Below are 27,563 nucleotides of genomic sequence, written 5' to 3' on the forward strand. Positions count from 1 at the left end.
CTGTCACTCGGCGTTATGTGATGAGTGGAAAGAGATGGCCTCAGTGATGTCAGTAGCGTGCCCCAGTCTCAAACACCTCCATGCTTTGCTGGGGACTGGGGTGCTCTCCAGTTACAGGCAAGACTCGAACTGGTAGGCAAGTACCCCAGCCCTTAGTTGTTGGCTGCCAGTTCTTGATTTTTTTTTCTTACTCAATCCCTAAGTGTTTCTAAAGAAATCCAAAGCCTCTGAAATACACACGCTAACTGTGGCCTTGCCCCGTCCCTCCTCTCAGTTCTCAGTGACCTCACCCTTTTTCTGTGGATTTCCCTATGCTAGATAATTCCTCCAAGTGGACTCATATGAATTTGAGTGTTTGCGACTGGCTCGTTGCCCTGTGTGTGATATTTTCAAGTTTCCTTCGTTTTGTGTCATATGCCAGTCCTTCAATCCTTTCCGTGGCTCAATAACCCTCCACTGTGAGCTGTGTGTGGATTCCCAGCTCTGGAGGCTGAGGCAGGAGGGGATCCTGAGTTTGAAGCTAGTCTGGGCTGTGGAGCTAGAGTGTTACCACCAATACCTTGAAATCTATTTTATTTTTTATGTATATAATAGTGTTTGTTTGGATGGTAGAGTTTTTCTCACATGCATTTATCATGAATTATGTTATAGTGAGCGCTGCTGTACAGATAGTGGCGTCCCTAACTCTTGTTCCTTAGCACTGAGGACGCCATTGCTACAGCCACAGAATTTTGTAAGGTGGACTCTAGGGATCCCAATTCCAATCCTTATGCTTCCAGTTGGGATTTATCCAACTGAGCCATCTCCCTAGCACAGCCGACTTTTGGATAAAAAAAGACAAATACTTTGCTTTGATGTATTTTGAGGGTGCTAGCCTTTCTTCTTCTGAGTATTTGAGAAATTAATCTGGTGGAGAATTGCTTCTCCTGTTGGCCACTTTGCTGTGACTACATGATGCGAGTCTTGTGACTGCAGAGTTTGTCTGGCTTACCTGCAGCTCCCATCCCACAGACTCTTCTGGGCATATTTTATATAGTGTGAACTTTGCACTCCAAAGCAACAATGTTAGTGCAACTCAAAGCCCTGGCGTTCTAGAAACTGAGTCCTAGCTGGTAAGAGGATTTGCAGTAGAGGATAGGACGCGGGGGCATGGGTACAAGGGCAGTGCATACCAGAACCGATGGGGCTCCACCATTACTCACTCAAGTTTGAACAGTTTTGTGGCGGCATGCTTTGATTTCTCTTATCAAGTATTATAGGAACATTGTCTGCACCACAAATATTTATGACTTCTTTACTGTGCTGCATTTTCGGAAGAAGCAATCCGTTTTATACAATTGTCTAGGCCTGAAATGGAATGAAATCTGACAACTGAGAGTCTCACAGTTGTGCTTTGGCTGGCTTGTTTATTTTGAGGTGCTGGCAGTCAAACCTGGGAGTTGCTCGTGCTAATTACATCCACCGTTCTGAGCTCTACAACAGCCGCTCTCATCCACTTTCAGATTTTAATGTCATGCGACTTAGTAACAAACCTTGAACAGACAATATACATTTACCTCATCATGTAACAAACCTGAAACAGACAATATACATTTCCCTTGTCATGTAGTAGGCTCAGAATGATGATGTGGGTAAGCCTGTTGTGTGTTTTACTAATATATCAAAGTTATTTTTCACATGGTTGAATGCCATGAAGCCCTGAGGCTGGTGACGTTGAGAGTTCAGTCCCAGAACTCTTAAATTATGGCTACTCTCGACTAGCCAGCCAGCTGTACATATCCCGTGACCCTGCTTTCACCAGCATACCCATGCAGCATTTCCAGTGGGTCCTGGGATTTGAACTCTAGTCCTTTTGCTTGCATGATGGTTACTTTAACCACTAAGCCAACTCTCCAGCTCATTGGTAGAATTTTTCTACTTCATAAGACACACTGCAGCGCGTGTCTTCGAGTATGTCGGAATGCATGTTCAAGTGTTTTTAAAAGTATGATTCATGGTGTTACCCATGATCCTGGTTTTGATCTTCCATAAAGCAAGTCTGAAGCCCAGAAAAACATAAGTGATGACCCTCCTCTGACCGGTGATTCCATGTAAATGAGTCAACAGTTGAAGTGGTCAGAGCGACTACCGATCACACAGAATGCTTTCCTGCTTTCTTCATTCTCATAGCTTGGTTCCTAGTACATGAAACACGGTGTGTCATGATATAAGGGCCTTATAATAGGAGCAAGAATTTCCATAGAAATAACTCCGAATGCCTAATTAACCCGGGGGTGGAGTGGGGAAGTGTTCAATTAAAATTAGTTATTGGGAAGAATTCCCCCCAAAAAGATGTTGTGGTGTGTGCACTGTGGACTTTTCGTTGTAAGAAGAATAGATGTTGATCATTTGCACAAAGGCTGGAGAACTGGAGATTATTGTGTTGAGTGAAATAAACCAGTCTCAGACAAATGCCACATATTTTCTCTCAGATGCAGAATCTGTATTCAAAGAACAAAACACAAGAAAGGGGGAGGGGGCCAAGAGGAAGCAGATCAGAGGGAACAGGGAAACCAAGGGTGATAGAAGGACAAACAGGTAAAAGTACATAAATGTGTGTGTAGACAGTATAGTGACACCTAGGTGGCTTGTTTGTTTGTTCTTATAGTTATTTTGTATACTAGGCAAACTTTATAAATAAAAAGATTACTAAAACACATACATGTAACACGGTGAGCTATACATTCAGTCTACATGGAAGCTTTAGAAAAATTGTTTGTGTTAGAGGGAAAGAGGAGTTTTTGGAGTAGGTGGGTAGAGACAGGCAGTTCGTGGATGGAGAAGGCAGGTCTGAATCGCTGCGACACCCTGGAGTTCTAGTTTGTAAACAGAACGTCAGAAAAAGAAAACAAAATAAAAAACAAAAAGCAGTTTTTTTCCTCTCTGGAGTTAAAGGGGAGTTCACGGGATGGGGCAGAGGAACCCGTTTGAGCTCCCCAGGGAGCTTTCAGGGAGATAGTCTTGCACACGTCTAATTGAGCACACCATTCTGTACTCACAGAAGAGCAATCCTATGTTGGCATCTTTTTCTTAAAACATTTAGAATAAATTGATCAGGAAAATTAGAAAATGAATACATTCCCATATAAAAGTAATACTGAGTCCAAACATGTTAACTTAGAAAAGGGGATTGACTTTAACATATACTTCCTTTATAAACATGTTTGTAGTTCACAGTTAGACCATTTCTGTCTATAGTGAAATATTCCACAACTTCACCTCATTAGGAATGCCTTTAAACAGTCCATCACAGAACGTTCTTCTTTACTTTCATGACTAACTTGCAAACAGATTTCCAGAAAAACACGATTGGAATTTAGGAATTTAAATTATTTTGTTGTTACTAAAGACGTCTTTAATGTACAGCTTTTATAATTAAAATTTTTTTCTGTGGTTGGAGGTTAGCTTGAATTCCTAATTCATGGTTCTTGGTGTCTGAATCTGTTGTTGTTTTTTTTTTGTTTTTTTTTTTTTTACCCCTTTCTAGTTTTGGCAAGCGTTCTGCAGGAAGCTTTAGGCGTGGCTGTGAATGCATCGTGTTAGAGCCTTCTGAAATGATTGTGGTAAGAATGTCTTTCTGAACCTTTTGTTTTCATAAAGTATTTTTTAAAAATAAGAACTCTTTCACAAACTATTCTTCATAAAGTATTATATTTTTATAACATATTTGCTTAATAATTATGAATTTGAGTTCATAATTGAATTATTTACAAAGCTCAAAAAATAGAAGATAGAAGATTGACAAGAGACAGTGTGTGGTGTTTGAACTTTATAATTCAATCAGTGGTTATGTCTTTTAACTGAAATTTGGGGGACCTTGGGGCTGCAGAAGCTTAGCTCCGAGTGGCCTTTGAACAAGTTCCTTGAAGTGAATTCCATTGATATATTCAGGGAGCAGTTAACACAAGGCAACCCTGGAAATTTCTTTAATTGAATGAAAAATTAGAGAACCACCTTGTGAATTTGAAGCCCCTGACACCCCAGTCTCACAGTGGTGTGATTTAAGATACATTAAGACAAGGCATTACATGGAATGGAAACAGTGATTTTAGCAACCTAACTATTTTCATTAAAGCATTAAAGGAAAACTGTCTGTGGTACTTTGTCCTTACTGTGTAAAATGATTTTAGGAGAGGATAATTGGGCACTCTTTAAAAATAACGTGGGTAGGGCGGGAAGGTACCCCGCCCTGATACCCCCCGCCCCCTTTTTTGTGTCCCCATCTCCCGTCCTCTCCAGGAACGAAACTTGTAAAATAAATGATGACCACGAGTGGTAATGGTGGAACTTTTTTTGATCACATTTGATTAAATATTTGATGGGCAACTCCAGGTCAATTTTTTTTTTTTCCCCAGAGACTGTGGATTTTCCCCATGATGCTGGAGAGGAATTTTGTTAGCAGTAAGAACTTCCTCTCTAGACTTAGTAAAAAGTTGGGGTCAAATCTCAGAAAGTGAGAAAATAGGATGGTGGTGGTAAAAATTTAGGATTATGGAAAGTATGGACGGACGATGGAGCTTTCCAATGTTTCAAATTGAGATGTTTTTTTTTTTTTGCCCCTCTTAATATTGTTTTCGGATTTTGCAGAACTTTCTTCTTTAAGCTCCTGGAGTTTCATACTCTGACAGTAATAAAAGAATTAGTGAGTTTGCTCCTGTGAGTGGAGTCTGAACGTGCGTGCCTCTGTGTGAGCAACCCTGGAGAGTGTAATTGATCAATCACCTGACTCTTCTCTGTCAGTGTATTCACAAGAAGTTTTTACAGTGTTTAAAAGGAGGATTTTTTAAAAAAAATTACTAATAAGCTAAAAAGGAGCAGAAGCTTTTCTTGTAAGCTGGAAGAGGAACCCTGGCTTCCTAGAGCGGTTCTGCTTTCAGAACTGAATCATTCAGGCAGAACTGGCTGACTGAATCGTACAGGATTACAGGGGATTTTTACAGATTTTCTCAAATAGATTGGATTGTGTGTGTGTGCGCACGTGTGTGTGCACTAAAGTTACCAGCAGCGGCTGCATTCGTAGACTATGGCAACATATCCCATGACCTCTCTGACTCATAAGTCAGCACAAAGACTCCTTGAAGTTTCTTCCCCTGAAACCACAGGGGACTTGAAGAGTAACCCAGATTCTCCTACGTGGAACTGAGAATGCCTCTTCACAGAAGAGTGGCTGAAAGCCAGTTAGCTTCAGAGAGGTGCAGACTCATTTAAGGTTTGGAGAGATCCGCACAGTGCGTGAATGTAGATGGTGTGTGAGTTTATTTTTGCGCCTACTGTTGATGTACCGTGTCCTGACTGGAGAAATGAGTGACCTGCGGGGTTTGGTTTCAGGTGGACTATATGGACGAAAATGAAGAATATTTCCAGCGTCAAGCCTCCCACAGACAGTCTCGAAGAAGGTTTAGAAAAATCAACCAGAAAGGTGAAAGGCAAACCATTATTGACACCGTGGACCCCTACCCCGTGGGCAAGCCCCCTTTACCTAGAGGCTACCATACGGTAAGTTACAAAGAATTGTTGCTTGTCATAATTCTGTTTGTGGTGTGGGTGTATAAAAAGATGGTTAAAATGCCCAATTTGATTATTTTTGCATTATTTACTTACTTATTTACTTATTTTGAGAGTGGTCTCCCTGGGTAGCCCTGGCTGACCTGGAATTCACTGTGTGTAGACCAGGTTCTTCTGGAACTCAGAGCTCCATCTGCTCGTTTTTATTTTTTCTTTCTTTTACTTTTCTTTTTTTCTTTTTTGAGTTTTGCTTTTTCTTTTGATGGAACCATACATCATGTCATCTAAATAGATTTCAGAAAGTATTGAAACAAGAAGTGAAGAGACATTGCTTAGGTCTTTTTTTTTTTCTTAAACTGTTCTCTGAGATAAGCATGTCACATTTGATTAGGTATTTTTTTAAGTTTCGTTCCCTTAATTCAAGGGGTTAGTTTCCTGCACTGCACCCCTCTCATGCCTGTATTATACCTGCTTCTATTTTAAAAGTAGATATACATAAAGCCTTCCCATTACTTTTGTGGGCTTTTGCTCTATTGTGATGCTATTACCAAATACTCAGCTTCCTTCAATGCGGAAAGATTGAGATGAGAATCACCTGAAATGACTGTAAACAATCTCAATGAGAAGGTGTCCTGCAGGTCTTCTGCTAACCAGGTTTAGAGACCTTTTCAGTGCTGGGACCCACATGATCGTCCCTGATTTTGTAGACATTTGATAAGCAAACTCTTTCCCATTTGAAGAAGCCACGGCGCGAATAGTGGCCCCTTCGCTGTAAACTTCTGCAATCCGCTTAGAGCCTCAGTTTTCTTTCCTCGGTTTTCAAAACGAAAGGACCCTGAATTCTAATGCAAAGGTCATAACAGGGAGAGGGTTTAACTGTGCATGGATACAGAATGGGGCCATTATGTGAAATTAGCCTAGAGCTTGGTTACCTATTTTATACTTCTGCAGGCAAGCACAAGTGGGAAATGTGTGTAGACCAGACCATTTACTCAGTGTTTAGTAACTTTAGGTTGAGCACCTTTTATGCCTGTTCACACACTTGTTTCTTAGAGAGCTTATTGTATTTACGTCTTTAATAGGGTTTTGAACACCTGTAGTCCGCCTGTTCATGCACTATTCCACAGTATCATGGAGAATCCTTTGCTTGAGTTCTCGGCGAAGAGCTGAGTTTTGTTTACTATAAAGGCAGCTCCATTTGTCTGTCGGAGAGACCTGGGTATCAGAAAGTGGCTGGGCATGGTGGTGCCTGCCTGTTATTTTAGCACTGGGAGGAAGCCAGAGGCAGGAGGATTGCTGCAGGCTGGAGGTGCACCTGTTCTACATAGCAAATTCCATGCCAGCCAAGGGCTTTAGACCAAGACCTTGAGTAAAATAATTAAAAAGAAGGTTGAGGGAGGGAATGAAGTCACAAATTGTTTTTTCAGACCCCTTTCCACCCTAAGGAAGTCAGGGAAGTGCAGATTTCCCTGCTCAGTGCTCACCTTGACGGGATGACCCTAATGGGCATGTGTGGGGTGCTTAAGTCAGAGGGTCACATTATAGCGGTTTATCTTGTCTGCTATGTCTTGTCTTTTATGGAATATTTTATTACCCTTCCATGTATAAATTTCCCTTCCTTGGTCTGTTTTTTAAAATGTAGATTTTTGTGTTGCTGTGAGTTTTTTTTAAAAAGTATTTTTAAACAATATATTACTTTTAGAAACAATTCAATAGTAAAATAAATTATTTTTATCAATAATTTACTTACCAATATGTGACCAATTGGTATAAATTTTACTAAATGAATTAAGAGTGTCAATGCCATGGTTATAATTCAAAATACTGGGTCTTTTTTGAAGTATAAATTGTATTTTAGTTTTATGTATACATACATACATACATGTATGCATATATGTATATATGTGTGTATGTTTATAAAATTTATTTGGTCTAAACAGGTTTTAACAAGGAAAACAAAATTTGTTTTATATGTTTGATAGACATGGTAGAAAAAGATTTAAATAGAAATGATTGTTCTTCATTTGCTGTGAGTCATATTGCTCGTAACAGAATCTCTCTCTCGGAAAGAAGTTGACTAGTGATGGGCTAGGATGGAAAGCTGGTCTCAGAGAGTGGGGTTGCATGAGCGTTCTTGGGGCGACTCACAATGACTGTCCAGTGCATGGCTAAAGAACACAGCACAGCACGTGCAGCCGGCCCTCGCTGCCATTCCACACCGGTAGAAACGTGATCTTCGTTTGGCAGATGCAATGTGCAGCATGTCTGACTTTGTTCCTCTTTTCCTTCCCTCCTTTTATGGCACTCATTTCATTCTGGCTCAAAGGAATGCACTAAATCCCAGGTATCGTAATCCGTGTGGTTTCCTAACACTAACCGAAGTCTGTGTGTGAGTCCGCAATGTTACTAATGAATTGTAGTGCTGATGTCGTTGGCTCGGTCTTGTCCTGCCGTGTTTCACCTGTTGGGGTGAAACTCGTGCACACCTCGGGAGTGTTGGTTTAGGTGGAAGAAGCGCAGGAGGCTTCACTTGTGCTATCTACAGACGCGCTGGTCCTTACCTGAAGAGCACAGTGCTGTTGATTTTTAAGAATGAACGGAGCATTGTTTTCTGTTAACTAGTTTTGCAAATAAGAAAAGACAGACATTGGAAGTGCCTTTTTTTTTTTTTGTGGGAAAACTCATGGGAAATTCCTTAGAAACTTATGTTTTAATTGTTCAAGAGCTGAAAAAGCAAGTTTAGAAATCCCAGTATGAGCGCATTTGGGGAATATAATGGGAAATTTCAGTTTCAGTTTCATTAAGAAATAAAAACAGGCTTAGTTAAGAAAAGAAACTGGAACTTCAAATCTCTTTTTGTGTTTTCTTATTTGCACGTTAATTATAACCAGATTTCATGCTTTGGTTTGCCTACCTTTTAATTAAGAGTCTATAATACCTATCTTGTTTCTCAATGCCTGCGATAACTAATCTGTGATTTGGTCTTCTGAAGGTGTGGGTTATGGTTGGCTTAGGGAATTTGTAATTATGGAAGAACAACTGATGAGTCTCTGGGAGATGATTGAGTAATAGTAACACTTATGGCTATGTTACTGTACAGGACAAAGGTTGTGAGTAATGAATTGTATTTATTTTGAGGATATCTGTCATTAATATGTTTGAGTATTGTCGTAGCTCTACTTCAAATTACAGGCTATATAAACTTTCAAATTAAATGAGACAACTCCTTTGTATTCTCTGCAAGGGGATACGTGTCTATTCCACAGGTGGCACGGTTGGTATAGTATTGTTTAGAAACACAGCTAATTTGTATGTGGTTTGGTGGCATGGTATCTGTATACATGTGTACGTGGGTGCATGGATGTGTGCAAGTATATGGAGCCCAAACATAATACTCTTTATGACTCTCTGCTGTGTTCCTTTGAGGTAGGGGTCTTGCTAAACCTGGAGCCTGCTTTTATCAGTTGGGCTGGCAGCCAGCCGTCCCCAGAGATCCTCTGATAGGGGCAGAGGTGTGCTTCAAACCCGCTTCAAGAAATTGTTTTAGATTATTTTATTTTAGGTGTATGAGTGTTTTGGCTACATGTATGTAGGAGTACCACCTGCTTGTCTGGTGCCTGGAGAGTTCAAAAAAGGGTGTCGGATACCTTGCAACTGGAGTTTAAGAACAGTTTTGAGCCACCGCATGGGTATTTGGGTACTGGGAACTAAGCATGGGTTCTCTACAAGAACAGCAAATGCTCTTAACTGTTGAGCCATCTCTCCAGCTCATACACATGCACACATGCACGTATGCACACATGCACGTATGCACACACGCATGCACACATGCACGTATGCACACACGCATGCACGTATGCACACACGCATGCACAGACACTCTGCTGTTTCTTTGGGTGCTGGGGTCTGAATTCTGGTCCTTGTGTTTACTCAACAAGCATTCTTAACCTCCGAACCATCCACCCAGCCCTGACACTGCTGATTTTTGAATGATATGATAAATCTAAAACTTTTATCCAACTTTTCAACCTGATGGCTGTATAATTTCTTAGCCATATGACATTTAAAGACCATTAGTGTTTTCAGTTTTTACCTGGAAAGACAGTGCTTTAAGAATACACAATTTAATAGCTAAAAAATAATCCACAATGTAATTTTTTTCCTTTTAATCCACAATGTAATTTGTCCTTTTCTGGCATGAAAAATTAAGAACCTAATTTTTATTTAAAACTTGAATTTCAAGCACATGCCGTGATGTATACTTTATGTACGCTTTTAAAATTAGATGTGTTGTAATGGCTTAGAACATTTCCTCAGAAATGTTGATTTCCTCAGAATCATGAAGACGTTTTCAGGACGCTTCACAAGGCGAGTGTGCGAGGTTTGCAGGGAGAACGAACGCTTTAATATGCAGTGCGAAGAGAACGCTCACTAGTGTTTTCTAACATTTTGACGAGTGGAACTCACCACTGCTGTTAAGGTCACCAAAAAGGCTTGAACGTTCACCCTCACTATGAGAGTAGATTATGGAATCAAGTAACACTGTTCTTGGCGGAGCCTCGTAATTTGGAGTCAACTCCTAAAATGACTTTCTTGGGGCGTAAACCAGCATTGATTTACCTTTAAGAGTGGGGTAGGAAAGAGATTTTTGTTTGCCCATTTGTTGCTTCAGGCCATTTCTGGACATTGGTATAGCAGGGATGCTCCAGGTCCACGGTGAAGACGGGAGCTCAGGTGGCAGAGTAGATCTCAGGAAGCCTGGTTGGAGTGATGTTGGAAGTTGGCACGCACCTCTTCCGCTGTGTTTTATTCTCTTACTGTAATGGGTGAAAAAGGGAGTGCTTTATTCTTTCCAGGCTGGAAGGAAAAGAAATGGTACAGAAAGAAATCAGACTGGAGACCAAAGAAAGCATCTCTCACTTGTGGGTGTTATGTCTTCCCGCCGAAACTTGAGGTGTCTCTAGCTTCCAAGGCTGGTTAGAACATTAAAATGTACTCTACCCTTGACATTCTCGTTGACACTCTTCCACTACGCCTTGCTCTCTGAAACATAACCTTCCTTCTCACGACTGTGAATACAGGTACAAGATAAGGCATTCTGATCTCAGCGAAGAACATTGAGACGCTGAGAACCTGTCAGTCATGGGAAAAGATGTTTTACATCGCTTCTGGTGGCTTTGGTTTTCTACAAGCATTGTAGGTGTGGAGCTTTTCAGTAGGTCAGGTTTAACTTATTGATTGTGGGTATGCAAGAGCAGTAGGAAATATTACATCATAGTAACGTGTTGACTACAATGCGACCTTAATGCTTTTTAAATGCTGTACAATGTGACATCAGTATAATTAGATGACACATGTATGAGACTTTGGAAGACCAGTCCCCCGCCCCCCCCCCTTTGACATCAGTCCATCTGCCTCTCTCATTGATTTATTTAGAGACAGGATCTCACTGGCTAGTTTGGAACTCAGCGTGGTAGTTCAGGCTGGCTTTGCCTCACAGAGATCTGGCTGCCTTTGTCTTTTGAGTACTGAGATTAAAGGTATATGCTACTACCATGCCTGGCTATGAGTGTTTTTTATTTGTTTTATTGTTTTCTTTCTTTTGTGTGTGTGTCGGATAAATCCTACTTTTTTTATGTCCATTTATGATATCACTGTTTTTTTTAGCATATATCTTGCATATTTCTAAATGATATTAAAAATCTTTTCCATGCTTTAAAAGTTAAACTTATTTTTAATCCATACACAAAACTGACAATTAGACATGTTTGTGAATATTTTATAATTTTTTTAACATGTGTATTTATTGTGTGATGTCTAAATAGGAGAAATATGACAGTGTTCTCAAGCATACATCATCATTTTTGGTATTTTTTAAAAAATAGATTTAAGTTGGTGTTTCCATAAGGATTTCTTGGTAGGTTTAGTTTTAAAAGTTATTGCTTATTGAAATAAAAAGTTGCTTACAGCAGTCAGTTTTATACACATTTTTTATTTGGGACGAGTTTTTTGAATGAGCTACTCTTAAATTAGAAATCCAGGTGTTTTCACCTATTTCATGGCTCTGCTTTCTCACTAGCTTTTCAATGCTTCCTTGGTTTGATGTAGTGTCTGTCTCCTGCTTAACTGTATGAAAATGCATTCTAAGTTAGATGTCAGTGACTTCGTGTTTTAGTAAATTTCTTGGAATATTAAGAACTTCAGAGTTTACCTTAGCCCATGTCTCTCTTGACTCTAATTATTTATATATATATATTTAAAAATGATTTTGATCACACATAAAGTTACGTAAATGTAGGGTCAGTGTTATAACTGTTTCTTTAAACATTTATCCCCTTATTTGTCCCCCCAGCATCCGTTTGCTTGAGTGAAGCAAAAGCATCTGTTCTCACTGCTGATGTCACTGTCTTTCTGTGGGCTGAGTAGGATAGGGCTTCAGAAAACTGAAGATTTTATTTCCTTTGTCATCCGGGAAAAAGTCAGTGTTTTATTTTATAGACTTCTTCATTTGTTGGATGCCCTTTTTTCAGATCTGTGTCAGAATCAAGTGATTCGTCCCCCTGACCTTGCAATTTGACAGGGAAATACAGATAATAAAAATATAGGAAAATATAGGGTGGAGGGACATGCACTGGGCACACTGCAGAATCGGGAGTGGCCTTCATATCTGTCAGTCGTAATGGAATGTCATGGCCAAAGGAGAAATAGTTCACATGAAGAATTTCATTTGCTCAAAGACCCATTTGCTGTGGGTCTCCTCTCCCTTTAATAGAACTGGATTCACTTTGGGGATGCCATGTTGAGAAATGAGTGCTAGAGTGGCCAGAAAAGAGGCTATGACACCCTGTTGCTCACTATTTGTATGTTTGTTTGTTTGTCTCAAGACAGGGTTTCTCTACGTAGCACTGGCTGTCCTTGAACTCCCTCCATAGATTAGGCTGGCCTTGAACTCACAGGGATCTACTTGCCTCTGCCTCCTGAGTGCTAGGACTGAAGGTGTGCCACCCTACTTAGAAGTTCAGTTCTTGATAAACTTACCTGCTCCAAGCTGGAATAGGGATGACCCTAAGGACCTGCTTAAGCTGTGGGAGTGGAAACAGTATTTGAACTTGACAACTGTGTTAAGACCTAAGGGTGAGGACTCAAACTGAAGAAAGTAGAAGTAGGGGCTGGAGAGCATAGTAGTTTCTCATTGGACTGCCAGCCCACAAATAATGATACTGAGACTTATTATTAATTATGAAAGTTTAGCCTTTAGCTTAGGCTTGACCCCAAGCAGCTTTTATATCTCAAATTAACTCATTTATATTAATCTACATTTTCTCCTGGCTACTTCTCTTCCATCTTGTACCTCCTGTTTCCTCTCCATGTCTCTTGGCCTTTCCTGTGTGCCTAGATACTCCTCCTCTGCTTCCCTCTCCTCTTTTATTACACCGATCTCAGCTATACATCTTCCCATACTGTACAAACATCCCACCGCAGGAGAGTGAGCTCAGTGAAGGGCACTATTGCAGAAGCCCCCTTTTGTCTCAGTTCCATGTGACAGTTCACAGCTATCTGTAACTCCAGTTCCAGGGGGATCTGATACCTTCTTCTGTCCTCTGTGGGACCCAGGTACACATGTGGTACTTAGACATACACACAAGGGAAACACTCAGACTGTTGAAGGAGGCTGCTCGTTGGTTCCCAGCTGCTCAGCAGCTCAGATCTGAAATTATAACACAGAAACAATATTATTTGAAACATTGCTTGACCCATTAGCTCTAGCTTCTTATTGGCTAACACTTAAATCTTAATTTAACCAATTTCTAGTAATCTGTGTATCGGCAAGAGGCTGTGACCGTGGCTGTGACTGGCGTTGGTGTCCAGCGGGGCTACATGGGTTCTCTCTGACTCCGCCCTTCTTTCTCTCAGCATTCAGTTTAGTTTTCCCCACCTATCTAAGTTCTGCCCTATCAACAGGCCAAGGCAATTTCTTTGTTCACCAGTGGTATTCACAGCATACAGAGGGGAATTCCACGTCATCATACACATACATAAATCTTGGAAAAAAGAAAACAGGTATGCGACAGAAATGGTGGTCTCAAATATCTCTCATTCAGCAGTCCTGAACCTGCACGTCAGGTGTTTCTGTTAGGATTCACAGCAGTAGCAAAGTGACAATTAGGAAGTAGCAGTGGGGTCACCACAGTGTGTGGATCTGTGTTAAAGGGTCCCAACATTAGGAAGGCTGAGAACCACTGCTCTGGTTCACTCATTTTAGCTGGTCTACCCATAGTGCTTCCCTGCACAGTCATGTTTCACGGTCTCCCCACATACAAGCACACACGCTTGAGTCGTGGTTTGAAGTAGATTAGCTTGAATCAAGGCTTTGGTTTTATTTTTGGGGGTTTTGTTTAGTTAAGCGTTTTCTCTCCCGGGTCGTCTGTAACTGCCAGTGCAGATGGCCTTCAGCCTCTGGTCTTTCTGCTTTCACTTCCCGTGCCCCAGGATCTCTGGTATGCACCAACGTGTCCAGTTGCTGCTGTAGTGGGGCTTCCTTCATTTGTGCTAGCCAAGCATTCCACCAACTGACCACATCCTTAGCCCAACGCAAATACAAATGCCAATTCGTGAAGAAGGACCAGAAAGGGTGTGGAGTGGAAGTTAGTGAGGAGGAGCGTGCACAGCCCCACCTTGCTAAAGCTGTGCATTGTAGGCATGTGGATGCTTTGGGTTTCACTAGTGTCTTTTGAGAATGTGAAAAGTACCCTTTGCATGCTCCTTGTCAGCAAACTGACCGACTCCTCTTCACTCAGATCATGTTGCATTTTAAATCCCCCAGAGAGGTCCTGATGGAAGGGTCTCCAAACAATAGGTGGAGGAAACCTTACCCTGCAGTTTCTGGCAAACTGCAGACAGAGCAGCCGCGTTGCTGTCACCCTCCCGGCTTTAGGGAGGGACCTTTTCTCTTTTTTGCAGTTAAAAATCAGGTATTTGTGCTGATTTCATTAGTATGGATTAAAAAATTAGGCTATAGAGCATAGATAGTGACATGTAAACCACAAAATAATTTAAAGCATAAAATGATTTCTCACGCTATTAACAGCCTGCATTGCACATTCACGCAAGGCAGTTGAGAATAGCATGCAGTGTGCTGTTTACCCAAGTTTCAGCTTCTGCTGGAGGATTTCTATTTTTGTGTATTACATCATCCCTGCTAGAGAACTCCGGTGTCCACTGGGATTTACTGTTCTTTCATTCCGTTCGGAAAGAGAGCTTGTATTGATGTCATAATTGGACCTATCTTTCAGTTGAAAGTAATAGCAGTGTTGTGTAGCAAGTCATGCAATATTTCAAACAATTTGTTTGTCAAAAGAGATCAGTGGCACTTTGTCCTGCCTCTCGCTGTGACCACGGGTAGCTCCCTCTCTCTGCCTGCATGTGTTTTAAATAGAGTTGACTAAAAATCCGCTTTGCGTTACCACCGCAAAAATTCCTTTCATCTCTGCCAGCTTCAATTTTCATCATGTGCCCCTTGCCCCGCCCTGTTTCTAGCCTTGGGTATTATAAGCTGGTTGGAAAGCTCTCCACATTGGACATGCCAGCTTTGCTATCGTCTGTCGGTGCTCACTTGGTCTTGTTATAACGGCTATCAGTTGCAAGAAGTCTGTTTTCGGTGTATAGAATAGTGAGTAATTAGATATGTTCTGAGTTTGGAATCCAGTGTTAAAACAGTAGTGATAGCCAGATGATATTGTTACCCTCTGGGTGATGCTAGCTAGCATGTAATGGAATGTGCACATGCTAGTTTTTTTTTAAGACATTTGTGAAATGAAATAGTTTAATTATTTATGTAACCATGATTTTAAGACATCTAATGATCTGCATACCAATCTAATGAATATGTATGTAAATATGTATATCTGTATATATAAAATTTCTCCCTTATTCTCAAATGATTTAGTGTCTATCAGTTACATCTATTTGTATTTTTAACTGATTAGGAGCAAGCCTCTGATACAACTTTTATTGAGGTTTACATACTACAGTCGTCTGTTTTGAAGTCCTTTTCAGTGGTCTTTCTCGCTTAAAATAAGCATCATGTGACATTACATTTGTCACCTTACTGGCTTTAAACAGATGTCGTGATAAAGTAAGTCGGTAGTGGATTTGAAACTGGTTTGGACTTACCCATTTCTTTGCTCTGTTTTCTGATCATCAAATTTCACATAGGCTGGAGAGCAGCATCTCATCCGGGGGGAGATGGCTGTAGGAGGTATCGGGGGTACTTGTTAGAGCAGTACTGTGTGGGCTCAGGTGGAAGGCAGGTGGTGCCCATGCGTGATGTGGCCTTGACTAGAAGTGAAGGTCAAGTGGCCCTGAAATGGGAATTCCTGGTTTGGATGAGGAGAGGAGCAACTCAGATGCAGAAGACTGGAGGGCGTACGAGGGCGGTGGTAAACATGCTAGTTCCGGGACAGTCTAGAAGGTATTTTGAGTATTTAAAAAACAGTTATACCTCAAAACGTGGCGTTTCCTTTTCATTAATTATAAACATATTTGCAGTTTCTGTAGGAAGTTTGAAGCCAAACCTTTAAAAAATTCTGCAAATTATCAGGACTTTGGTAACTACCAAGGGAAGGTTTTAGAGAAAGAGTGATTTTTTTTGTTTGTTTGTTTACCATTTGTTGCTCTGTGCGGTGAATATGTCACCAGCCCACCTTCTTGTCCCTGGCATTGGCTTTCCTGAACTGAGGAGCACTTGCAGCTTCAGTTTGTTTTTCTCTGGAGTGACCTTTGACCTCACACTTAGCATGTACCAGCTTCGATTACACCAGCTAACCTTTCATCAGCTGGTCAGCCGGAGGGTTCTTCTGAGCCCAGCACCCTCCATTCCAGAGTTCCACAGCAACTGGTAACTGTGGGTTTTTGCAAGAGGCCAAGAGGCTGGTTGTTGTCTGACTATAGCCAGCCCTTCTTGAGCTGTTTTCATTTCAGATTCTTCTGCCCTTAAGTCTTACTCAGGCCTCCCAGGTGTTTTTGATAACACCAGGCTCTCCATGTCATCCTCTGTCTCACTGGAAATTTAAAACAAGGGGAAAAATAAAAGCCTGGCAGTGGTAGCAATGCCAGGCACACCTTAAATCCCAGTGCTCTGGAGGCTGAGTAAGGCGGATCTCTGGGCTTGAGACCAACTTGGTCTACAGAACAAGTTCCAGGGCTACCGACAAAAACCCTGTCTCTAAACACAAGCAAGCAAAAATGAGAGTATATGTTCAGTCATTGTAAATGGAGACTGCTCTTTTGTTCCTGACCACCCTGACTCGAATAATCACACAGAAACTATATTAATTACAATAGCTTAGGTGTATTCCTAGCTAGCTCTTACATCTTTACTTAGCACATTTCTGTTAATCTGTGTATCACCATGAGGTTGTGGCCTACCAGTAAGATAAGGTTCCAACAGGCATCTTTCTCCTTCAGTAGCCATGTGGTATCTCCTTGACTCCGCCTACTGCCTCTCTGTCTCTTCCAGCCTCTCTATATTCTGCCCTGCCATAGGCCAAAGCGGCTTTATTCATTAACCAGTATGAGCAGCACATATTCAGAAGGACACCCCACATCAACTCGTCAGTTTAAAAAAGAATAGTAAGGGGACTGGAGACATGGCTCAGCAGCTAAGAGGACCCAGGTTCAGTTCCCAGCACCCACTTGGCACCTCATAGCCACCCTTACTTCCTGTTCCAGGGACTCAAATGATCCCTTGACCTCCTTAGGCACTGAATGCATGTGGTGCACACACACCTGCAGGCAAAACACTCACACAAATAAAGTAATAAAAGTCAGCAAATCTAAAGGAAATGTCTAAAGGACAATAAGCTGTCAGCCATTAGCATCAGTGTTCTAAGAGATACATAAGTACTTTATAGAACAAAAATAAGAGCAGTGATAGATATTCCTAATGTGTGCTGTTCTCATATCCTCATCTGTGGGGGAATCCATTTTAATACGTTCTTTTGTTTGAAGAAATGTTTGAAGGTCCATGAAGAAAGTCTGGCCTGACACAGAAAAGGGATTATAGAAGGGTAGAGTATTGTTAAATTGTTGTTGTTTTACATAATTAGTCCCTGGCAACCCACAATCCACTGTGGCCAGGAAGTAGGTAAGCCAGCTTCTCCCTCTGCTTCTCTAAATCCAGGTCCCCAGTCTCCTCCTCAGCTCTGTAGCAGGCTTTCTGCTGTGGCCTGTCCAAACATTCTGCTCCCCATTTCCAGGGGACTGACTAAGCAGATCCTGGTGGAACAACTTGCTTTCCTTCCTCCTGTGTATCCCACAGCCCCAACCCCACCAGCCCATCCCTATTCCTAAGTGTCAGCTCCCAATTCCCAGAAACACATTTTACCCGGAACCCACAGTAGTCACACCTATTAGGATCCCAGAAGAATTTCCCACCAGACAGTACACAGCCACCACACTCTCCTAAGAACCAGAGAGAGCAACAGAAACCAAGGAGCAAAACACCTTCCCAACAAAGACAAAACCGGGTATCAGTACCTAGATGTCAGCATGAAAACACAATCAATAACAGTCAGGATAATATGTGTACACTAGAGCCCAGCACCCCTATCAGAGCAGGCCTGAGTATTCCAACAAAGCACCATGAAGCACAAGAAAGACCCTTTAGAATAGCCTTTGTAAATATGATAGAAGTCCGTAAAGAGGAAATGAATAAATGCCTTAGAGAAATCTATGAAAACAAGTATTGGAAATGAATGAACAAAACAGTTCAAAACCTGGAAATTGGAAATAGAATCAGCAAAGAAAGCCCAAGTTTGGGAATGAAAATTTAGGAATTGGAATAGGAACCTCAGAGGCAAGCCTCACCAACAGAATACAAGAAATGGAAGAAAGAATCTCAGGCATTGGAGACATGATAGAAGGAATGGATACATCGGGTGTTAAATCTAAAAAAAGTCTTGGCACAAACATCCAAGAAATCTTGGATACTTGGAAAGGCCAATCATAAAAATAATAGGAATAGAGGAAGGAGAAGAAACCCAGGTTAAAAGTACAAGAGTTTTCAACAAAGTCAAAGAAAATTTCCCTAACCTAAAGAAGGAGGTGCCTATGAAGGTACAAGAAGCATACAGAACGCCAAATATGGACCAGTTCACTTGATATATAATAATCAAAACACTAATGTAGGGAACAAAGAAAGAATGTTAAAAACTGCAAGGAGAAAAGACCAAGTAGCATATAAAGGCATACCTATTAGAATAGTACCTGAATTCTCAATGGAGACTCTGGAAGCCAGAAGGGCCTGGGCAGATGTTCTACAGACTCTTAAGAGACCACAGATGCCAGCCCAATCCTCACCCAGAAAACCTTCAATCACTATAGATGGAGAAAGTAAGACAGTTGATAAAACCAAAGAATAATCACAGACCAGCAAATAAAAAGAGGGGGTCACACACACATACCCCTCAACAACAAAAGAACAGGAGTCAACAAACACTGCTCATTGGTATCTCTCAACATCAGTTGTTTCAATTCCTCAGTAAAAAGAGACAGACTAACAGAATGGATACAAGCAGGATCCATCTTCCTGCTGCATCCAAGAAACACACCTTCACATCAAGGATATACATCACTTCAGAGTCAAAGGATGGAAAGACAGTCCAGAGAAATGGACCTAAGAAGCAAGCTGGTGTGGCCATTTTAATATCTGACAAAATAGACTTCCAAACCAAAACTAATTGGTAGAGATAGAGAAGGACACAACCACGAGGAATTTCAGTTCTTATACAAGTGCATCCAAATTCATGAAAGAAACACTACTATAGCCAAAATCACATACTGACCTCACAACTGTTAGTGGGTCATCCAGACAAAATTAGACAGAAGAACTGACACACTGTCAGTGGTAGCTGACACATAATTAACCAAATGGACCTAACATATTTATAGACCATCTCACCCAAACACAAAAGGATATACCTTCTCACCAGTTCATGGAATTTCCTCCAAAATTAACCACATACAGACACAAAGCAAGTCTCTACAGATAGAAGAAAATCACCTTGCATCCTGTCTCACAACCAAGGATTAAAAGTTGGATATCAACAGCAACAGAAACAACAGAAGGCTTACACACTAATGGAAACTGAACAGCTCACTACTAAATGAAATACGGTTCAAGACAAATGAATAAAGGAAGTAAAGGCTTCCTAGAATTGAACGAAAATGAATATATAGCATACCCAAACTTATGGAAGACAATGAAGACAGTTCTAAAAGACGAGTTTGTGGTATTAAGTGCCTACATTAAAATATTATAGAGATCTTATACTGGGAACTTAATAGCACACCTGTAAGCTCTAGAACAAAAAGAAGAAATCATATCCAAAAAGGAACAGAGAGCAAGAGATAATCAAAATCAGGGCTGCAATTAACAGAATAGAAACAAAGAACAAAAAACAAAGTTCTTTATGATATAAAGTATATTATATTATAAGGATATACTTTAAAAACCCGTGTTCTGCTAATTTGGAAAATTAAAAAGAAATGGATTATTTTCTTGAAGCATACCACTTTAAAAAGTTAAATCAAGATCAGAGTAGCAATTTAAACAGACCTCTAACCTTAGTGTAGTAGAAGCAGCTATTTAAAATTTCCCAACTTAAAAAAAAAAAGCCCAAGGCCAGATGATTTTAGTGCAGAATTTTACTAGACTTTCAAATACGAGCTAATGCCAATACTCCTCAAATTATTCCATAAAATGGAAACTTTAGGAGTATTTACCAACTTGTTTTATGAGACCCTAATGCCCAAACCTCATAAAAACCCAGCAAGGATGAAAACTACAGACTCATTCCCCATGAACACAGATGCAAAAGTACTGAAAATACTTGTAAACCAAATCCATGAACGCATCAAAAAGATCATCCACCGCCATCAAGTATGCTTCATCCCAGAGATGCAGGGATGGTTCACCATCCATAAACTGATAAATGTTATCCATGATATAGACAAGCTTAAAAAGACAGTTTACAGCAAGCCCAGTGGAGAGAGACTCAAAGCAATTCCCCTGAAATCAGGAACCATACAAGGTTGTTCATTCTCTTCTTATCTATTCAATATAGTACTTAAAGTCTTAGAGCAATAAGACTACTGAAGGAGATCAAGGGGGTACATATTATACATGAAGAAGTCAAAGTATTCTTATTTTTAGATGATATGAGGTGTGTGTGTGTGTGAGAGAGAGAGAGAGAGAGAGAGAGAGGGGGGGGGGAGAGACTGGCTAAATATTCATTCACTGGGGAACTCCTATAGCAGATAAACACTTTCATCAATGTTGCTTGCTACAAAATTAACTCACAAAAACCAGTAGCCCTTCTATATACAAACAACAAATGGACAGAAAAAGAAATCAGTGAAATAACACCTTTCACAGTAGCCTTAAATAATATAAAATATCTTGGGGGTAACCAAGCGAGGGAAAGACTTGTATGATAGAAACTTCAAGACATTAAAGAAAGTAATTGAAGAAGATATCAGAAGATGAGAAGATCTCCCATGCTCATGAGTCAGTAGGATTAACATAGATAACATTTGCATCTTACCAAATGCAATCAGCCCACTCAATGCTGTCCCCATCAGAATTCCAACACATTTCATCACAGATCTTGAAAAGACAACTTTCATAAGGAAAAACAAAAAAACCTAGGATAGCTAAAATGATTCTGAATAATAAACGAACTGTGGAGATATCACTATTACAGATTTCACATTGTCTTACAGAGCTATAGGAATACAAATAATGTGGTATTGGCTCAAAACCTGACATGTTGATCAATGGTTGAAGATCCAGGCATAAATCCGCATATCCGTAGACACGATTTTTGATAAAGAAGCCAGAAACACTCACTGGACACAGGACAAATGGTGCTGGTCAAACTGGATTGAGCTGCATGTAGAAGAATCCAAATGAATCCATACTTATCACCCTGCACAAAACTCAACTTCAAATGAGTCCAGACCCCAATATACCTCGAGATAACTGAACCTTGACACCTCTGAGTGTGACCAAAGGCCACTGAGTGCTTTCCATTGCTTCATACAGAAGGAAAATCGTGATGGTTACTACTGTTTTATCAGGGACACGTGGCATCATCTAGTTTTTGTTCTTTCTTTGTCTTTTGTTTTTGCTGTGAATATGGATGACAGCAGGGCAATGACCATAGTAGGATGGTACTATAGTCACTGCAGATACCACTACTTTGACACATCAACAGGTAATGTGTGAGTCATGGTGAAAATGGTTTGACCTCACACTCTATGGGCACTGCCTGGAATCTTTGAGAACCATTCTTTTAGACTGTTTGCTCATGGTTCCTTCCTTTTTATTTGCATGGTGTACTTAAGTTCTCCAGAAAGAGGAAACAGAGAGAGGTGGGGAGAAGAGGAAAGAGAAAGAAAGGAGACTATCTGGTTGTCTTAAGGAAATTGACTCATGGACTGGAAAGATGATTCAGAGAATAAAAATACTTCTCCTTGCAGAGGATATAGGTTTGATTCCCAGCACTGACATGGCAGCTCACAGCTGTCCTAAACTCCAGTTCCAGGGCATTTAACGTCCTCCTCTGATTGCTGCGGGCTCCCAGCTTGCACGTGGCATGCAGGCATACATGTAAGCAAAATGCTCACAAAATAAATCTATAAATTCAAGAGGAAAACAGGTGCATGCTTCTGCGGAGACTGGCAAGTCACAAATCTGCACCTCTGGGAGCGTGACTCAGTGTAGTGTGCTGCAGCCATGAACCTGTCTGGATATACACGCAATCTGTTTCTCTCCCTTCATCTTTATCTTAGGAGGTACTGCATAGTTGTAAAACCCAATCAAAACGAAGACATGGAGCCCTGTGTTTACGTCTTGAAGATGGTGTCAGAGCATTGTACCAGGCTGTTTGTGGAACCCATGCTTTGGGCCTGTGCTTTTGTTTAGAATGAATTATACACTTCCTTATTTTTTTTTCTTTAAAAATTTCTCCTAAATTTCCTTACACACTGTAGGAGGCACAAACAAGAAGATCCCGAGCTAAATATGAATGGGATTGAAATTTTACAATGCTTTAATGTTGACTAATGTTCATGCTGGTTAGGCTTTGGCAAAACTTGACCCAAATTGGAATCTCCTAAGAAGATGGAACCTTAGTTGAGAAATTGCTTCCATCAGATTGGCCTGTGTGCATATCTGTAATGTATCTTCTTGAATATTGACTAAAGTCTCAAAGTTTCCTCCCCAAGTTGCAGTTTTGGTTACTGTTTAATGACAGTAGCAGAAACTAAAGTAGAACAATGTTTTGCATACATTAGTTTTATTTGTTATCAAAAGTCATCTGCAATTATTACAAGTTTTAATTACCTTATTTGGCATTCTTTATTTAGAGCCTTTTCTCCTTTAGGGATCCTGTTTTTGATCTCCCCTTCTTCCTGAAAAGCCTAAACTCAAGCTATCCATTAAGGTGATGAGTATGACCTGTGTGGTATCTGTTGAGTGTAGTCAGATTCCTCTTTCCCACCTGCCAGTTCCCACACAACCGACACAGACTTAATATTAATTATAAATGTTTGGCTGATAGCTCAGGCTTGTAATTAGCTAACTCTTACATTTTAAATTAACCTACATTTTTTTGTCTACCCTTTAACACTTGGCAATACTTTCTTTTCACATGGCATGTTCATCTTTCCCCTGCATCTACTCTCAGACTTTACCCTTCCTCCCAGCATTCTCTCTGCCCCAAATATCCTGTCCTGCCTAGCCATCGACCAATCAGCTTTTTATCAATAATGAAAACAACACATATTTGTATATACAAAGATTGTTCCACAGCAGCTGTATAAGCTTTAAAGCTGGGCTTTGCTTCCAGGTGTGGCTGTGTACTGCTGTGATCCCAGCACCTGGAGGTGTTGGTAAGGGGTGCTGTGGGTGTGAGTTCATACCTCTCTACAGAATGAGTTCCAAGCCAGCAAGGGCTAAGTGTCAGCATGGTGAAACTAGTTTTAATCCGCTCTTCCAGACACCACCTCTTACTATAAATAGTTTAAACAATGTTCTTTAACAGTTCAGGATAGTCTAGTTAATGACAGATTGTCTCCAATTGAATAAATAAAGTAATTTATGTATTTATATATTTATTATAAAGTAAAACCCAGAATTGTGGTTTTAACTGATATTTATTGTCTTTCTTGCCCTCTGGGTTGAATGTGTCACCATCCTCTCTTCATGGGTCCCTCTAGTGCTGTTGTATGGAGATGCTGCCGTCAGTCTTTCTCGCCTCTTGTGTTCAGACATGGTGGCTAATTTCCTTTGTCATCTGCAAGGGTGTCTAACTGCTTGTGCTGTGCCCTCAAGTCCACACTGATTCAGAATCAGCTTTGAAAGCAAAATAAACCCTGAGAGAACAGAGCCACTCATGGAGGGGCTGGAGGCGCTCTCTATGCCTCGCCTCGGGAGCCGGGGTCTCCCTGTGCACACCCCCTTTCTCATTGGGAAATATTTCTGCTTTAACTCTGCTCTTCCACATGCTTTGGCTTCTTTGTAAATAATGCATTTTTCTAGGAGTTTGATCTTAGTATTGCTGTCTTGTTAGTGTTTGGCTTTGTTTTTATTATTACCATTGGACCGAAATGCAAATATTTTCAATTTTCGATCCAGTGTGTTTTTCTTTTGCTTTATGTCCTAGAAGGAACGATTTATTTCCTATTAGACACAACTTGACAAGAAAATAGATTTGATTACGTTTCCTCTAAAGTAACTGTTCAGTGAACCTCTCCTATGAGGAGCAGACTCTGCTTGATATCTAGAACATTGTTGAACTGGCCAGGGAACTTCTAAAGTTCTCTTGTGGCCTCTTGTTACATTTTGGGGATCAGTTGTGGGCTCAGTAATTTGTGACATTCTTCCCAATGTATCGTTAAAGATGTATGTTTGTGTGTAATGCTCCATGGGAGAGGTTATGTATTTATATCTCCATTGAGTCTGATTCACATGTGCACTTACTTGTTAGCAACTCTTAATTGTAACTGACAGATGCATAGAATTAAATGTTCTAGTATCATCCTTTGTTTTTAAAGATCAGCATTGTAGTAGAGGATACTTTCATTTCAAAGTGTAGCTGACTGTGCATGAATAATTACATGGCAGTTAAAAATGTTCTGTTTGAGCAGTTAAGGGAGGGAGAGACGAGGTGTGTGATCTGGGCTCTGTTCATTTATTTATGTGTGGGAAGATTGAACGTTGTCTTAAACATGAGATCATTTTTCAAAAACATTTAAAATTCTATAACATGTAAAAGGTTTTCTATTTAGAGATAGTCTCTGTTTTAAATTATTTTTGTCATTTTTCTTTTAAACATTATGCCAGGAGGGCCAGGACAGTTCTGTTAATGGTGGTGAAGTCCATTGATTAGTGCTGACATTTAAAGTCACCGTCATTGTCTTTAAGCAAAAGAACTATTTTTGAAAAGTACTTGGATTCTTATTTATAAATATTAAGTTGTTTAGGAATAAAAAGAATTGTTAGTTAGTAATGAGTTTCTAGGCTAGAGGGGGTAGTTCAGAGTTAGATTGTTTGTTGGTATTCATGAAATCCTGGAGTTTGAATAGTGATATGGAAAGACATAAAAATTTTATGTCGGTAAGCTTTTTGAGAATGGAATCTTGTATCCCATAGTTTATGTTTATTTTTTTTTAAGCCACATGAGGTCTCCTGGGTTCTATGTGGATGCCCTGGAATCAGACCTGCAGAGCTGACGCTAGTTAATTCTTTTAAGAGTGTTAGTTTGCATCTGTCTGCACTACGGTTCCGTGTGAGGGGATCTGCACAAGGATGTTGTTTCCAGCCGTCTCTATGACATTAACTGCTGAGCTGGCCAAACCGTCAGTGCGTGAGACATTTAGAATTATTTTGGAAGGAAGAAAATAACCCTTCCTGAATGTTTATGATGTGCAGATCTGCTAGATTTTTGTCAGTTAAGCCTTCAGTTCAACCCACTTGGCCAAATCGCCATCTCTAGGAGGTAAGCTCATGAGGACAGTGAGATGAAGTGACGTGTCCCTTGTCCATGGTTTCCTGCATGTAATAAAGGTTTAGCCATAAAGCCACACATGCATCTTTTCCTGTCCCAGTCGTGGGGATTCGTTCTTTTTTAAAAAATGATTTTTACAGCCACTGTTTCTTAATCCCATTTAAACTTAGGATTTGATTTGAGATAAAGATCAATTATTTCAATGAGTTTAGATGCCTACTATATAAGTATCTTTTAAAGAAATAGAGTCTATCATTCAATTGTCCAACCTGCAGAAACAGTTATTTTTGTGCAGAGATAGGCTTTGACTCACTTACTGTTTTTCTTGTTACATTTTCCCCCCTCTTAGGACTATCCCATAAAATACTTTTCCCCCACCTATAGCCTTTCTTATTTGTTCCAGTATAGGAATGAGCTCTTACTAGTAAGTAGTACCACTCTTATAGCAAAGGGATGACTTAAATTAGCATGTTTTAAAATGTAGGCACCAACACTGTATTAGGGGAAGTCAAAAATCTTGACAAAAGTTCTCTCATTCTTGTGTATGAGTGTGCTTGTGAATGAGTGCATATATGTTATGTGTGCAAGCAAGTGTGTGTGTGTGTGTGTGTGTATGTATGTGTATGTATGTGTGTATAGAAGTTAAGATAACCATGGTTGCCACTCATTAGGCACCATCTTCATCATCCATCCATCCATCCATCCATCCATCCATCATTTCTGAGGGAAAGTCGAGCTCTCCTGGATCTGGTGCTTGTCAAGTAGACTAGGCTTGCTAGGTAAAAAGCCCCCGGCATTTTCCTGCCTCCAGGTTTCCTGCACACAGATTATAAACTGTACCACCAAGCCTAACATTTTATGTGGATTCTGGGACTCAAACTCAAGTCTTCATGCTTGTATAGCAAGTACTTTGCCAACTGAACTATGCCCCACCCTTGTATATGGTTTTATTTTTAAATATTATATATAGTTGTCTAAAATTAGTCATTGCTTATAAAGATCTCTGTCATAAAATTGCTTGCTTCTCCATAAGAAAATATTAGAAATGTTTAGGTAATGTAAGAATATTAAAGGAGCACATATAGTGTAGGGAGGTAAAAGCCTTCTATAACCAGGCTGTTGTGCAGGCCTGTTATTCCAGCTAATCAGGCGTTTGAGTCAGGGTGACAAGTTCATAGACTGTATGGGTTGTCGAGTGAGTTGAAGACTAGACAAACAATGTAATGAGAATGTTTCAAAGTGAAAGTGAGGAGATGGGTGTTGGTGTATTGCTATTGTGCACTATGCACAAGGCTTGAGGATCAGTCTCAGTGCTATTAAAAAATACCTAATTTGCATCAATAAGATTTTTCTTCTAACCTTCTGTCTCATATTCTTTCTTTTTGCCTGCCCGCCTGTCCTCCCTCCTGTCCTCCCTCCCTCCCTCCTTCCTTTATGGTTTTTCAAGACAGGGTGTCTCTGTAACTTTGGAGCCTCTCCTGGAACTAGTTCTTGTAGACCAGCCTGGTCTCGAACTCACAGAGATTGGCTTGTCTCTGCCTTCTGAGTGCTGGGATTAGTGTATGCGCCACCACTGTCCAGCTCACGTTGCTCTTTCCTTCTCATTTGCTACTACCTGGTGTTGGGTAGCAGCCATGTTACTTAAGAACATGGCCAGGATTTGAAGACTCTCCCATCTGAACCATTTAAGTAATAAACTTCATACATTGCCTTTCTACATAACCACCATCATTTATACTCTAAGACAGTAAGTCTCAACCTGTGGGATATGACTCCTTGTGTGTCAAATATCAGATACTTACATTACAATTGATAACAGCTGCAAATTAAAATTATGAAGTAGTAATGGAATAATTTAATGGTTGGGAGTCACAGCAACATGAGGAACTGTGTTAAAAGTCACGGCATTAGGAAGGCTGAGAACCACTGCTCTAATGAGTTCTGGTG

General features: G+C 40.4%; 1 protein-coding gene across 5 annotated transcripts in view; it reads left to right on the top strand.

Annotated features, from left to right (window-relative positions):
* Rapgef2 (Rap guanine nucleotide exchange factor 2) overlaps positions 1-27,563 on the top strand; it is a 218,509-nt gene that overhangs the window by 100,830 nt on the left and 90,116 nt on the right. For 3 of the 5 annotated variants that reach the window (XM_048424899.3, XM_048424901.3, XM_048424902.3), the window contains 3 exons: positions 3,527-3,602; positions 5,368-5,535; positions 7,871-7,888. In XM_048424899.3, the coding sequence (XP_048280856.1) occupies positions 3,527-3,602; positions 5,368-5,535; positions 7,871-7,888 (262 nt within the window). Of the gene's footprint in view, positions 1-3,526; positions 3,603-5,136; positions 5,285-5,367; positions 5,536-7,870; positions 7,889-27,563 lie in introns of those variants that run through there. The other 2 variants (XM_048424903.3, XM_048424900.3) reach the window with 2 other exon arrangements.

The sequence above is a fragment of the Myodes glareolus genome, chromosome 20 (assembly GCF_982192425.1).
Source record: "Myodes glareolus chromosome 20, mMyoGla1.1, whole genome shotgun sequence".
In the NCBI taxonomy this organism is placed as follows: domain Eukaryota; kingdom Metazoa; phylum Chordata; class Mammalia; order Rodentia; family Cricetidae; genus Myodes; species Myodes glareolus.